Raw genomic sequence first — 15,769 nt, 5'->3', positions numbered from 1 at the left:
CTGTGTTCGGAGCTTACATGCGTCTGTGTGAGTACAGCCGCATTGAAAAGAATTCAGTGTGTCTACTCCTGCGCTCCCCTGCGGCTCAACGCATAAAACCGGAACGCAGGGCAGCGCACGGCCGTGAGTAAGGGCTAGGGTCAGTGGTGTAACTAGTTGTTACTGGGCCCCATAGCAAATTCAATTTAGGGCCCCAAAATATTTGTAAGTTGGCCTATTTTACCAAGATATATTAAAATTGCTAATTAATTAGGGTCTCACTGGGCCCCCTACACTCCTGGGCCCCCCTGCAACCGCAGGGTCTGCTTCCTCTATAGTTACGCCCCTGGCTAGGGTTGCTACCGGCATAGCTAGTAAAACACCTGCCGGGGCCGGTATTTGTAATACCATTGCTACATTGCCGGTAATTTGTAATACCATTTACAAAATCCCCTGCCCGCCGATGAAAACGTACATTTTCGTCGGCTTCGGGTGGTGGCCCCGCCTCTATTGTGACACTACTCCCCCATGGCTCTGCCCCTTTTTTGATGCTACTCCACGTGGCTCCGCCCCTTTTATGGCGCCCCTCATCGGCTTCGCCCCTTTTTGCGTCACGTCCCACCCTTTTCTTTTCTGCCCCCGGCCTTTCTATATATATTTATCTTTTTTCCCTATTAACATTGGGATCAACCATCATTTTTACCGGCCAGGCTGGTAAAATACTGGCCAGGTGGCAACCCTAGATGGGGGTAGGGGTTTTTTAATTTTAGGGTTGAATTCTCCTTTAAGGGAGATGTTAAGAGGTTATACACCTCCTATACCAATTATTACTACATGTGATGTAACTAGGGTTGCCACCTTTTCTGGAAAAAAATACCAGCCTTCCTATATTCTTGTTCTATGTTTTTCCCTATTAATAACATTGGGATCAACCATCATTTTTACCGGCCAGGCCTTTAAAATACCGGCCAGGTGGCAACCCTAGCTGTACCCCCAAAGTTTCCCCAAAGTATTTAGCCACACATTGAAGGTATGGGCTGGTAATCCCAGCTGGGGGGCAGGGGATCACCAAAAGGTGTGTGGGGGGGGGGTAACCAAAATGTACAAATGGTTGAAACCAAACCAACTATATCTTTAGTTTTACTGCTTTATTGGGGGGCTGTTATACATGTAAAATGTGCGGAACAGTATTTTTTTTTTGGTTTGGAGGGGTGGGTGAGATTAAGGGGGAGGAGCTGATAACCTGTACAACTCATCTGCTTTCTTTGTTGCTGGGGGGAGAAGATTTTGGGATTGTGCAATTCCTTTAAGTCACACACACACAATCCTATTGATATTCTATTATATAACCCTCTCTCACTGTCTATATATGTGTGTCTGTGTGTGTCTGTGTATAATATAAATATATATATATGTATCTATGTGCGTGTGTACATATAATATATGTATCTAGGTGTGTGTATGTATATATATCTCTGTGTGTGTATATATAATATTTGCATTTATCTGTGTGTGTGTATAGTCACTTGTATGTTTCCTATAACTCTATATAAACGTGTGTGTGTGGATTTGCATACAAAGATCTATATATGAAGGGGGGGGTGAGTGTTATTAGTAGGGTTTAATGCTGACGGGTAAGGGCCACAATACAAGTTTGGGGGGCGGGATCAGGCAAAGGACATAGAGTATAAAGAAGATGAGTTTGAGTGCTCCCCCCCCTCACACTCAGGAAGTGCCTTCCCAAAATAAGAAGAAGAACAAGAAGAAGAACAAGAAGAAGAACAAGAAGAAGAACAAGAAGAAGAAGCAGGTACAGCTAATGTAACCTCCCCCCCTCAACCCAACCAAACTGACTGATTTGATGAAAATAACTAGAGAAAGGTAAAGAGCCCCCACCCTCTTCTATTCTTCTTCTTCTTCATCGTCCTCATCCTCCAACAGCCGGGGAGGGGGGGGGAGGGAAGCTGCAAACTTCTGCCTTCAGCCCTCCTCCTTATTTACTATCAGATCATCGACAGCAGTCACTACTAACTGCCTGTTCCTCACTGCCGCCTGGGGATTCCTTCTTCTTCTTCTTCTGCTGCTGCTGTTACTACTACTGCTGCCTCCAATCAGGTCTGTATCACTACTAGCAGTGGGGGGGGGGGGTTTACTATATAGATATATATATATAGATATATATATATATATATATATATATATATATATATATATATATATATATATATATATATATATATATATATATATATATACTTATCTATATCTCTTTATTCATATAGTCACTCTCCTCCCACCAACTCTCAGGGATTCCCACTGCTGCTACTTCTGCATGGCTCTTTCTCTGCTACTGGTGGGGGTGATTAAACTTTTCAATATCACATTATTAGTCTATGTTTATATATGCCATCTATACTATCTATATACTGTGTGTGTATATATTTTTATATATATATATATATATATATATATATATATATATATATTTTGCAGGCACATATAGTTTGATCAGTGAAGAAAGTGTGTGGCTATACATATTATAGTGTGTATAGTGTGTGTGTGTGTGTGTATATATATTTATATTGCTATATTGCAGGCACATATTGTTTGATCAGTGAAGAATACATGTGGCTAAGCATATTATAGTATGTATAATGTGTGTGTGTGTGCTAATATTTAAACTCCCCAGGTCTATCCCTTGTTTGTGGGAAAGCAGATAATAACACCAGGCTGGGACTGAACTGCCCATCAGGGGGGCTTCAGATAGAGGGGGGGGGGTGGAGAGAGGTAATCTGTGTGTTTGGGGGGGGGGGGTTGTGTATGAAAAGTTCTCCTTTTGATTGATTTAGGAGAACTAGATCTGATGATAGCCAGTAAGTTCCCTATATGCAGAATCTTGTAACAATGTAGCGGCTGCTTCTTCATTGTGTCCATTTAAAGCCCATCAGGAAACCCTTTCTTTCATTCACTCTGTCTTTGTCTTCCTCTGTTTGTCTGTCTATCTTTCTCTCTCTCTCTGTGTCTGTCTTTCTTTCTTTCTGCGAGCTGTAGACTTTCAGCGGCGTCTGTAATTAATAGGTTCTTGGGACAGGTTTGTTATGCAAGTGCTGGGGAGGCTACTATACCATTGGATAGAGAGAGACTCGCGTAGCACTTGGGATTTCTTTCTCTCCTTCTTTGCTGTGTTGGATTGAGCATTATGCTCTAAAGGTTACACTGTCAGCTGTGTGTTCCCCCTGCAGCACAAGGTAGGAGAGTCTGCTGATCTGCCAGTTTGGGGCATTCTGCGAGATGACCTTGAAAGCATTTTCTGTCTCTCATTCTATAGGAAGCAGCAGTTCACAACAGCAAAGTGAAAATAGGAAGTGAAGGAACACTAAGATTGAAGTCTGTGCCATGGCTTATACACTTCTCACTTCTTCTTCTTATTATTATTATTATATTAGACCTACACATATACACACACACACATATATATATATATATATATATATATATATGTCCAAATAGAGCCGCACTCCAATTTTCATTGTATCATATTGCATTTATTATCTAGCACCCACAATAACTCCAAAAATCTGGATCAGAGTGCAGCTGCCTACAAGGGATTATCTATCTATCTATCTATCTATATATCTATATATATATATATATATATATATATATATATATATTAAGCTTAGTATATTTACATGTTTTATATAGCTATATAACTACCCTAAGGTTTGTGTTTACAGTGCTATACAATATATATATATAAAATCCCTTGTAGGCAGCTATATATATATATATGTGTGTGTGTATATATATGTGTGTGTATATATATATATATATATATATATATATATATATATATATATATATATATATATATATATATATATATATATATATATATATATATATATATATATATATATATATGAGATCTATATAGAGATAGATAGATAGATAGATAGATAGATAAATGAGTGGGTCTGTTTTAAAGACTGACCTAAATGTTGAGTATAGTTGGAGGTCTCTCCAGTATCTAAGGGGTTAACCTTCTTTGCCCCCCCCCCATTCTCTCCAGCCTTTGGTTTACAAAGAGTTAAAGGGCTTCTTCTGCTATTTCTAAGGCCTTCCCTAATGTGTTTGGGGAGAGAAACAGGAGTCAGTTACACTGTTCTGCAATATGTCCGCCAGCCTTGATATCTTATCCTTCCTAATGCATGTGAGTAGGTTAGATTAATAGCTTTATCTGCTTTCCTCTTTTCTTCATCTATGAAATCTGAATGATTGGGAGATATCTCTTGGAAACTTATTTTTTTTTCCCATGTTATTGAGAAGTGCATAGATTGAACCATGCTGCCAGGTGTAGGGAGGAGGAGGGGGTGGCCGGGGGCTTTTGTGTATTGCAAAGCAATGTGTTGATGGCCCTTTGGCAACAAAGGGATTCATTTAGTATGGCTTACAGACTTTCTTTTTTTTTTTTTTTTGTCCCCCTTTTTCTGTCTCTTTTTCTTCTGCAGAACCAGTTGGATCTCTTTAAAATCAATATAGAGTACAAACAAAGTATAGAAGAGTGTTTATAGTTTGGAGGGGAATTGTGTAAAAAGCCATTGCCCTGAACTATACTATTTAACTAGCAACGCACTGACTCCTTTCATTTCTTTCAGCAGCACTGGGAATTTTTTTTTTTTAAAGGACAAGTTAATATTATTATTGGGGTATGCTTTCCTAATTTGGGTTGGGAACAGCAAATCTTTACCAGTTCAAAGGATTCTTTTCTATTCTTTTCAGAAAGGGGTGTTGGTGATTAGGGTGGGGGTAGGGTGAGGTGTTGATAAGACACTACTAATTATAATGCACATTTTAAAACACAACTTAAGTTTTAGCTTCCCTACTGGCCAATGTTATCTCTGAGCTTCTAATTGCTTTAGCGGTTACACCTATTCAGAACTTGTATACTAGAATATGCATTTTTGAACTTATTTTGCACATTTCTATGATTATTTCTGAATAATGTCCAGCTGTTCTTTTATAATCGGAATTAAGGAGCGAGTTAATGTTAGGGCTCTTACAAACGAGCGTTTGAAGCTGCGCTCCCCTGCGTTCAGTTTTTACGCGTTCAGCGCAGGGGAGCGCAGGAGTAGACGCATTCATTTTTTTTCAATGATGCTGTACTCACACAGGCGCATGTAGGCGCCAAACGCAGGAAAAATGCAGCATGTTGCGTCTCAACTGCGTTCGGCACCTACGTGCACCTGTGTGAGTACAGCCCCATTGAAAAAAACTGTCTACTCCTGCGCTCCCCTGCGGCTGAACGCGTAAAAACGGAACGCAGGGGAGCGCAGCTTCAAACGCTCGTCTGTAAGAGCCCTTCAGCAGAAGGGGAAGTGGATTGCACAAAATATTTGTCAGTCCCTTTCAAAATCCGTTATTATTCATGAAAACCTCAGCAGCATTTATTGGTACATGTGTTTAAAATTAAAATATACCTTATTGGTACCTGTACTTGAAGAAAAAAAGGTGCCTTATTGTGAAATATTCAGTGGAGGAGAACAGAATAATACAAGTGCATAGTGTATTTAAATGTAGATCTTTTCAGTTATGCATTCGAATAGGAGAGGCTATTGAAAAGGCAAGCAGGCTACTGTTCTCCTCAGGATTCAGTACACCGCCACCTCTAGTGGCCAAATAGGCATGCTGCTGTTCTGTTGTGCAAAGTGCTTAGTATGGCATCTACCCTTCTTGAGATTAAGGGGCAGAGTTATCATAATGTGAGATTAGAGTTTAGCACAGATAAAAATCACCCACTTGCTATTTAGTCTTAGGGCAGTGGCACACACTGCGATTCGGGGAGATTAGTTGCCTGGCGACAAATCTCCTCGTCTTCAGGGACTAATCTCCCCAAACTGCCTCCCGCCGGCTTGAATGAAAATTGCTGGTGGGATGGCACACGGAGCAATTCGTTTTCCTAAATCGCCCGAAGTTTCCTTGTGAGGCAACTTCGGGCGACTTTGGAAAAGGAAGTGCTCAGAGTGCCATCCCACCGGCAATTTTCATTCTAGCCAACTGGAAGGAAGGGGAGGCAATTTGGGGAGATTAGTCGCCCGGAAGAAGAGGAGATTTGCCGCCGGGCAACTAATCTCCCTGATTGGCAGCGTGTGTCTCTGCCCTTAAAGGATTGTTCAGTATAAAAATAAAAACTGCGTAAATAGACAGGCTGTGCAGAATAAAGAATGTTTCTAATATAGATAGTTAGCCGAAAATGTAATGTATTAAGGCTGGAGTGACTGGATGTCTAACATAATAGCCAGAACATTGCTTTGCAGCTCTCTAGCTTTCCATTGATTAGTTACCAGGCAGTAACCAATCAGTGAGTTGAGGGGGGGGGCAGATGTGTCAGAACTGTTGCTTTTGAATCTGAGCTGAAGGCTGAGGATCAATTGCAAACTCACTGAACAGTTATGTCCCATGTGGCCCCCCTTCAAGTCGCTGACCAAAGGCCGAGTTGGCAGCTTATTGGCCTGTGTATGGGGCCCTCCGACGGGCTTCCTCGATCGATAACTGGCTGAGAGTAGGCCAGGTGTTGATGGGGCAGTGGTAAAAATCCTATCGGATCACTGATGCAGTCCAATCTGACCAGTATACCTTCCATTATGATCCGAACATTGGGCCCTAGGGCCCACGATCGGATCAGCCCGATATCGCCCACCTCAAGGTAGTCATATCGGGGAGAGATCCACTTGTTTGGCGAAATTGCCAAACCAGCAGATCTCTCTATGTATGGCCACCTTAACTCAGAGTTAGAGCTGAAAAGCAGGAGTTAGACATCCAATCACTCCAGCCTTTATACATTACATTTTTGGCTAACTATCTATTTTAGAAACATTTTTTATTTTGGATAGCCTTTCTTATTTACCCAGTATTTATTTTTACACTGAACTGTTCCTTTAAGGGATCCTGGCATTGTATTTATCAAATGGTGAACTCTAACCTTCCGCCCAATGATAAATACATTTCTAAAAGTCCAATAGGTATGAGTAGAAAGTGAGTTTATAATGTGGTATGCTCACATTTTAATACATTGCCCCAAAATATAAAGTTCTGTGGCATGCATATTTATTTTGAAAGGCACCATTTAATATTACTCTTTTTGTTATTTCTTTTAGGTACGAGCAGATCACTTAATGAAGATTTTTGGACATTGAAGATAAATTTTGTGCAGCACGTGAACTAATTGTATGCTTGTGAGCTACAGTCATGCATTTTCCTGATTTCTAAGTATTCCCGAACCAGTTCCCCCTTCCGAGTTTTCCAACATTCAAGGTAAAAATGCCAGTCCAGTCCCTTTCAGAGTTTGATTGCCCAGATGGAGTGGGCAGTGCCATTGGCTCTCAGATGGAGAGTCCTGATTCTTCTCTGACCTTAAAACGAACCAACACGATTTCGCACAAGAACCTGCGTGAAACCTTTTTAATGCAGGCAGAGGGAGACATGACGTTTGACTGCATGTTTTGTGACCAGACCTACAAACATCATGAGGATCTAGGAAAACATGTCTTGGCCCAGCATAGGCCAACCCTCTGTGAGCCAGAAGTCCTCCGTGTCGAGGCAGAGTACCTTGGTCCTCTAGATAAGCGCCGAAAAGTTCTGCTGCCTCTGGTGAAAGAAGAGATGAAAGAGAAGGAGGGGTTTGACTGTGAGGTTTGCGGTCAGACTTTTGAGCTTTCTGCTGACTTGGGCGCCCACTTGAAAAAGCACAAAGATTCCTTCACCTACTGCTGTACTATCTGCGGGAGAAGATTCAAAGAGCCCTGGTTCTTAAAAAATCATAAGAGAACCCATACGACCAGATCAGGGGCCAAAAACAAGCAGTTACTGGCAGGCGAAGAGGTGCCAGCGACCATAAACGATGTTGTGCAAGATCAGAAGCCCAAAAGCGCAACTTCGCCCTATAAATTATGCATGATTTGTGGATTCTTTTTCCCTGATAAATGCACACTCATGGAACACAGTAAAATGCATTTCAAGGATTCTGGTTTATCTGGGGATAATACAAATCATTCTATCTCACACAAGGATAACACCAGTTCATCAGAGAATTGTGATCTAGATGCTGCAGTCACCCCAAAGCATGGCTTCATGAGTTTTCTAAACCTCAATCCAGCTGCTCAGACCACAAAGAAGGTTCTTGGCATTAGCAAATCGATTGGAGAATTGGATCCATTCATCACATACCAAAATTGGCAGTTGGCAACTAAAGGCAAAGTTGCCCTGTCTCTCGGCAAAGAGAAGGAACCTTTACTGGAATTTAAAGCCGGTGCTGATAAGAATGTGAAGGGTAATGTAGATGCTACTCTACCTCATAAACATGATAAACGAGGGCACTGTGTTAAAGTGCCTTTGTTAGAGGGGGAAGAAGAGAAACTGGCCACCAAGGACAAGCCAACTCTCTGTAATTGCTGTGGAAAAATCTTTAAAACCTACCATGCTCTTGTTTTGCATTCACGGGTGCATAGAAATAGCAGGAGTGATTCGGAGTCTTCCAATATGAGTGGAGGAGAGGGGGCCTTGTTGGTTTTTGGAGCCAATGAAATCTCTTATGACCAAACAGTCTGTGATCCGAATCCTGACCCAATAGCCAATCAGGTCACTCAGGACAGTGCCGGTGATCTAACAAAAGTACAGGAAGATTCTGAAGAAGAACCAGAAGATATTATGGGGGATACTATGCAGACTGGTAAGATGACACAGAAATGTGTATAATGCTCACAATAGTTATTGACCTTCTGCAAAACCACTTAACTCCCCTTTAAATTCAGTTGCAACACAGTACTATGCTCTACCCTTTGCTTCTATAATTCTTCTGTAGCTTTTGCTGGCCCACATCAGAGCAAAATAGTTAAAAATGTATATTGGACCTTGCATATGCATAACCGCAACTGAGCACTGATGAATGCGTCACATGCAGATTGTGGCTATGTATGTGCATCTGCTGAACAACCGGTGTCTATACAGCAAGATTAACTTTCAAAAGCACCCTCACCTGGTGACTTTAAAGGAGAAGGAATTCCATTTACTTTTACTTACCTGACACCCAGGGCCAGTGCTCCTATCAGCAGAAAACTGCACCGGCCCTGGGTTCTTCTAGCGAGCAACAGGCAATGAACTTTTTTCTGCTTCGTCGGGTCTTCTCGCGGCTGTGCATGCGCAGTAGAACGAAAAGCCGTACTTTAACGAAAAAAGCCAGCTACTTCGCTCTACTGCGCATGCGTCTGCCCTGGGAAATTTGAATAGTGAAGAAGCAGTTCTTCCAGCGAGCACCACAGAGCGATCCTCTTCCTGCTTCTTCACCATTCAAATTTCCCGGTTCAGACACATTCGCAGTAGAGCGAAATAGTCGGCTTTTTCATTAAGGTTCTGCTTTTCACTCTACTGCATCGATAGGATCACCGGCCTGGGGTGTCAGGTAAGTAAAAGTTATCACTTGGGGGTGCCTAACTTTTGGCACCCCTAAGTGTAAAATGGTATTCCTTCTGCTTTAATGGACCATTGTGAAATCAAAATGTGCTTAAAACTCTGGGCCTGTTGGGACATGACATGTTTAACTGTGTTATCTTGTTAGTTGCGCAATGTGCGGCAATCAGTGTATTTCATTGATAAAATTAGCACACTCTACTGGTGGCAGTTTAAGAGATGGACCGATCACAACAAACAGGATAAAGGTTATTTTAAAGGACATGTTACAACATATGTCTTGGACTTCTGTACCAGCCCAAGGTCACGGCATCCCTATAGGCATGATCTGTGTTTGCCCCCAGTGGCTCCCCATCACCTTTTCTTATTCCCAGCACATGGGCTGCTGTCCCTTATATGAGTTTAGGGATTGATTTACAAGATACAGTAAATATAGAGTGTTAAATTCACAATACAAGACTGATTTGCAAGTGCCCTCTGCATCAAAATGAATGTGCCCTGTATGTAGCTTTGCATGGGAAGTACATAACTTAACTCACTTCTGTTTTTCTTACTAGACAAAAATGAAGATGGTGAAGTCAGACTAAAAGCCAAAGGACTCCCTACCTCTAAAGAGTGCAGCTTTTGCGGAAAAACCTTTCGTTCCAATTATTACCTCAATATTCATCTCAGGACACACACTGGTATGTCTGCTCGACCGACTGTTCTGTGATGTGTTGCACGGTTTGGCTATTTTTAACTGCACTGTTGCATTTATTTTCTGCATTGTTTTTGCATTTGTTTTTATTTAATATAAATATTTAAAGGTGAAAAAATATTTCTTCTTGACTTCAGTAAAGGTGTTATGAAAACAGTTTGCAGCTTCGGCACTACATACTCTGGCTGCAGTCTTCTTTATAATCTTCCTATTGTGTTACATGTGATGTGCATATGTTTTTTTTTGTGGGTCACTTTATTGCTTGAGGTTCTGAATCGTTTATCCATTTTGTTTCAGGGGAGAAACCCTACAGATGTGAATTTTGTGACTATGCAGCTGCTCAGAAGACCTCTCTACGGTACCACTTAGAAAGACACCACAAATTTAAGCCTGGAGACTCTAATGCTCATGTGAAAAGCATTGGAAGAAATTCTCAGGGCTCTGGTGATCCAATGCCAGTAGATGATCACATAAGCAATGAAGCCAGACCAACGCAAATCATTTCTAACCCTACCAAAAAGGACTGTGTAATTGCAAAGGGACAAGGAAATTCCAGACAACCCTCTGAACATAGGGAAAATATTATCTCAAAGAGGGAGAGAGTCTCTACCCCTACCCAAGTGTTTAGCAAAGAGTTGCCAGTTCCACTCTGTGACGAGCAAAGTAGTGACCAACAAGTACCAAGTCCAGCTTATTGGAATCTAGAAGAGTGCGACAGTTTGAGTATTTGTGAGAAAGACGTTGTACATCACACCTCACTTTCTATAAAAGAGGAAGTACAGGACAATTCACTTCCCACGAAAGAGGATGTACAGCCATTAAACCTTTGCTTAAAGCCTTCAAATTGTTTTGTGCCTTCAAGAAACAGTGCCTTGTCTTTAAGCACCTGTCCCTACTGTAGCTACAAATCCTTATACCCTGAAGTATTGATATTGCACCAGAGGCTGACTCACAAAAGCAATTCTGATACTGTTCCAAAAAATATTCGGCCTAAAACTGCTGCTCAGATGGCGGCTATGAGAAGGACTGGTTGCCCTTTGGTGCTTCGTGGTGCGGATGTTCCTCCCTTAATGTATGGGAAAAAATGCAAAGCTCCACCATCAGTGCAGCTGAAGACCAACCCCGAGAGGCCTAAACAGCTTTCTCTTCTGCCAAACAAAGCTGCTGCAGGATCAGAGAGCCCCGAACAAGGTCCTAATAAACTGCATGTAAGACCTACTACCCGTGCTCCTCCACTGGTTAACCACAGTTACATGCAGCCGGATCTACAAGGAATTAGTCATTTGCTTGAGCGTATGCAGCAAAGTGAACAAAATGTAACATCTCGGAATATTCCTTACCCCGGCAGAAACAGTAGTCCAAAGGATTATCCTTACTCTTTTGCACCTTCTTGGTCCGGGGAGTATCCCTTCACTAGAATGCTAAATAGTACCCATCTAGAAAGTGGTGAGTCCTACTCAAAAAGACTTAAGCACAATACACCTAGTGTTGACTCTACCGTGTACCCAACAAAGACAAATGTGGTTCCAAACCCTCCGTACTCAAAACTTGCTAGCTTCCTTCTCCAGGAAAAATCCTTGTTAAATTCTGGAGCCTCTTTGTTGCCTCACAGTAGTTCACATGCTGTCGAATCGCGTTGGAGACCAATCATTCCTGCTCCTCCAACTGCTGGACCAGCCTACAGAGCGCTGGATCCTTCCTTCAGGCGGAAGCCTTCCTCCATTATGGAAGGTAAGTGTAATACTTTTAATTTAAGGCCCAGCACTGATTGTAGATTAGGATATTCCTTCTCCTGTGTGTGTGTATTGAATGATTGGTTTTACAAAGTGCCGTTTTGTGATCTTTAGGGCTTTTGTACTTGCACTTAAAAGATCAGTAATGTATTTATAATGTTACTTCATTCAATTTCTTGAGCTTTATTGGAATCCATGTCTTGTTCAACTGGGCAAGATGTAGCTGTGCTAGTATAATGTGATTTATGGAGAAAGAGGAGGCACAGCTTTAGATGGTAAAACTGTAGCTGCCCATGACAAATATCTAGATCCATTTGGTTGGTGAGCTCTGCATGTACAAATTTACAGCGAGAAGAAATTAACAATCTGCTTTATTTTCCTTCCACGCAGCAAAAAGAGCACCTATAAACCGGCACGTATCAAAGCGGGGGTTTGGACCAAATGAAAAAGCCTAGATTTTCCCAGTATAACAATGGTGAGTTAAACTCTAGTTTTTCCTCTATAACTTCCTATTTACTGGAGAAGTACTTGGCTATGTAGCCACTGTCCTCTTTTGTTCAGGTGTGGCAACTGTAGATTTAGCACGTATACACTTTGGCTAGATCACAAGGCTCTGCATTTCTGATATTCACATTTGGCTTGTAGCCTGGCTCTAGTGGGTATTAACCCTTACTGTAGTACTTGTCAGGCTTTTTTTTTTTTTTTCTTCTTTATAACTCTGGAGGGTCAACCTTTGCTTGGGTTACAAATATATTAAAAACAGTAGTGTAGCAGTCACCCTGCTATAGTTCCAGGGGTACCCAGGACACAAACACCCCAAATCTCCCCCTAACTGGCCTTCAGGCTGGGTCCCCTTAGCTCATAACAAGGTTACAGATATATAGAAACATTGGGGTAACAGTCACCCTGCTATAGTTCCAGGGGTACCCAAGACACAAATAAGCACTCACCCCAAATCTCCCCCTAACTGACCTTCAGACTGGGTCCCCTTAGCTCATAACAAGGTTACAGATATATAGAAACATTGGGGTAACAGTCACCCTGCTATAGTTCCAGGGGTACCCAGGGTACAAATAAGCACTCGCCCCAAATCTCCCCCTAACTGGCCTTCAGGCTGGGCCTTTTAGAACTATAGAAAGGTTTTTATCTGTAACCTTGTTAAGGGCAGAGACACATGATTTGGGGAGATTTAGTCACCCGGCAACAAATCATCTCTTCTTTGGGCGACTAATCTACCCGAGCTGCCTTCCCACCAGCTAGAACCGAAATCGCCGGCGGGATGGCACTCGGATCACTTCATTTTCCGAAGCCGCCCAAAGTTTCCTTGTGAGAGGACATCGAAAAACAGTCGCCCGAAGTTTCCTTGTGAGGTGACATCGGAAAACAAAGCGCTCTAGATTTAGATTCTAGCCATCGGGAAGATATTTATCGCCGGGCGACTAATATCCCCGAATCTCCACGTATGTGTCTGCCCTAAGAGCTAACAAATATCTAGGAGACCAAATAAGTGTTTGCCCCCAATTCCACCCTGGCTGTCAAGCTGTGCTTTTAGTATATTCATAAGTAAATAGGTATTCTCTTCATACCCCACTCTAATCTGGCCCAGTCAATTCACCTTGTGTGACCTCACAGTTTGGGAACGACTGACTGATTATTCTTACCGTAGGATTCCGACACATCCATTCCCAGTTTCTGAATCAAACACAATTCTCCTCCTTGGTGTTGATGCAGACTGTTCCCTATTGCAGTCCATTTTATATTGTCTCATCTAGATTATTATCCCTTTCTCATTTCAGATCCTCCGTGTTTTTTGGGACTTTCCATTGACTCCGAACTCCTTCCCAAAATCTACTGAAAATGAACCGGATTATTTCTACAAATAACACTAATGTTTTTTTGTTTTCTTTTTCCCTTTTGGACTGTTTCTGTTGCAGATATACTGTATTATAAAAGTTCTAGATTGTTTTGTGTATATTTATAAATATATCTATTTTTGAATTTTGTTTTTCCTAAGAGACCAAATAAAAGGGGAGACTGTACTATTGTATATTGTGTATATATATTTATTTTATTTCATACTTCTGCTGTTTTCCAAGGGAGAGAGAATAAGGTATATTTCTTGGCAAATGCGTCGATATCCATTCATCTTCCGCCATCCGTTTTTGTTGGGAAAAAAAAAAAATCTAGTGACTTGATTGTGTTTGCATAATTATTTTGGAACGGTCTCTAACTCAAGGAAATATTAAAATACATATTTTTCTTTTAATTAAAAAAGAAAATGAGGGTATAGCTTCCTTCCTGGAAGACTTCAACTTTGAGTTAACTTTAAGTATGATGTAGAGAGTGCTATTCTGAGACAATTTGCAATTGGTTTTTATTATTTGTGGTTTTTGAGTTATTTTTATTTTTTTTCTGCCGCTCTCCAGTTTGCAATGTCAGCAATCTGGTTGCTAAGGTCCATATTACCATAGCAGCCATGCATTGATTTGAATAAGAGACTGGAATAGGAGAGGACCTGACTAGAAAGATGAGAAATTCAAATTAGCAATAACCATAGATTTGTAGCCTTACAGAGCATTCGCTTTTTAGAAGGGGTCAGCGACGCCCATTTGAAAGCTGGAAAGAGTCAGAAGAAAAAGGCAAATAATTATAAAACTATAAAAAAATAAAATAAAATAATGAAAAACAATGGAAAAGTTGCCGTTCTTTTGCATACTAACATTTTACTTAAAGGTGCACCACTCCTCTTAAGTTGCAAGAACATTATAGAGGCCAGAAGTCCTAGTGCTGCCACTTTGGGGAGTCAAGCAATACAGCAGCTCCTACTGATGTGTGTAATGCCTTTTAGGGTTAGTTCACACAAGGAGAAAAGTCGCCTGCGCTAAAGCACATGCGGCCCTTAGTTTTCCGAAGTTTCCTAGAGAGTCAACTTCGGGCGACTATGGAAAACGCATTGCCGCGTGTGTTTTAGCGCAGGTGACTTTTCATTGTAGCGGATGGGAAGACACACGGAGGCAGTTCGGGGAGATTGTCGCCCAGAAGAAGAGGCTATTAGTCGCCAGGCGACAAAATCTCCCCGAATCTCCTCGTGTGAACTAACCCTAACTGTTAGTTTATTTAAAGGAAAGAAAAGGACACAAAGGGGGAGTGTATTATTTGCTGCAATGTTGGCAAATCAGCCTGTAACATTCATCAGTCTTTTATTGAGAGGCAAATGACGTTTGTTTTATTTAGGGATGCACCAAATCCACTATTTTGGATTCGGCCGAACCCCTGAATACTTTGCGAAAGATTCGGCCGGATACCGAATCCTAATTCGCATATGCAAATTAGGGGTGGGAAGGGGAAAACATTTTTTACTTCCGTGTTTTGTGACAAAGTCACTCGATTGCCCTTCCTGCTCCTAATTTGCATATGCAAATTAGGATTATGTTCAGCCGGACAAAAGGATTCATGATTCATGCTGAAAAAGGCTAAATCCTGGATTCGGTGCATCCCTAGTATAGAGGACTGTTCCTGCTGAATTCTGCTTAGTACAGGGGAATATCTATGTTGCTATGGGATCTCTCTGTACAGACTATGAGCAAACTTAGGGGGCTGTTCCTGCTGAATTGTGCTTAGTACAGGGGAATAACTATGCTGCCATAGTTTTATGGTATCTCTCTGTACAGACTATGAGCAAACTTAGGGGCTGTTTCTGTTGAATTGTGCTTAGTACAGGGGAAACCTATGCTGCCATAGTTTTATAGGATCTCTCTTTACAGGCTATGAGCAAACTTAGGGGCTGTTCCTGCTCAATTGTGCTTACTATGCTGCCATAGTTTTATGGTATCTCTCTCTGTACAGGCTATGAGCAAACTTAGGGGACTGTTCCTGCTGAATTGTGCTTAGTACA

At 41.5% G+C, this 15,769-nt stretch overlaps 1 protein-coding gene across 5 annotated transcripts; it reads left to right on the top strand.

Moving 5' to 3' along the window:
* Positions 1-1,690: 1,690 nt before the first annotated feature.
* znf217.S (zinc finger protein 217 S homeolog) lies at positions 1,691-13,921 on the top strand. Of its 5 annotated transcripts, none has more exons than XM_041578366.1 (6): positions 1,691-1,789; positions 7,137-8,707; positions 10,002-10,127; positions 10,439-11,872; positions 12,265-12,349; positions 13,671-13,921. In XM_041578366.1, the coding sequence occupies exons 2-5, from the start codon at positions 7,300-7,302 to the stop codon at positions 12,327-12,329; spliced, it is 3,033 nt and encodes a 1,010-aa protein (XP_041434300.1). In that variant the 5' UTR covers positions 1,691-1,789; positions 7,137-7,299; the 3' UTR covers positions 12,330-12,349; positions 13,671-13,921. The 5 variants fall into 5 exon arrangements, with proteins under 5 accessions (XP_041434300.1, XP_018093674.1, XP_018093672.1 ...); XM_018238185.2 differs by having other exon boundaries at positions 1,741-1,860; XM_018238183.2 differs by lacking the exon at positions 1,691-1,789 and adding an exon at positions 1,898-2,094.
* The last annotated feature ends 1,848 nt before the right edge of the window (positions 13,922-15,769 follow it).

Source organism: Xenopus laevis, chromosome 9_10S, assembly GCF_017654675.1.
Source record: "Xenopus laevis strain J_2021 chromosome 9_10S, Xenopus_laevis_v10.1, whole genome shotgun sequence".
Classification (NCBI taxonomy): Eukaryota; Metazoa; Chordata; class Amphibia; order Anura; family Pipidae; genus Xenopus; species Xenopus laevis.
The sequence above is the reverse complement of the archived record's forward strand: the minus strand, read 5'-3'. Positions and strand labels throughout refer to the sequence as shown.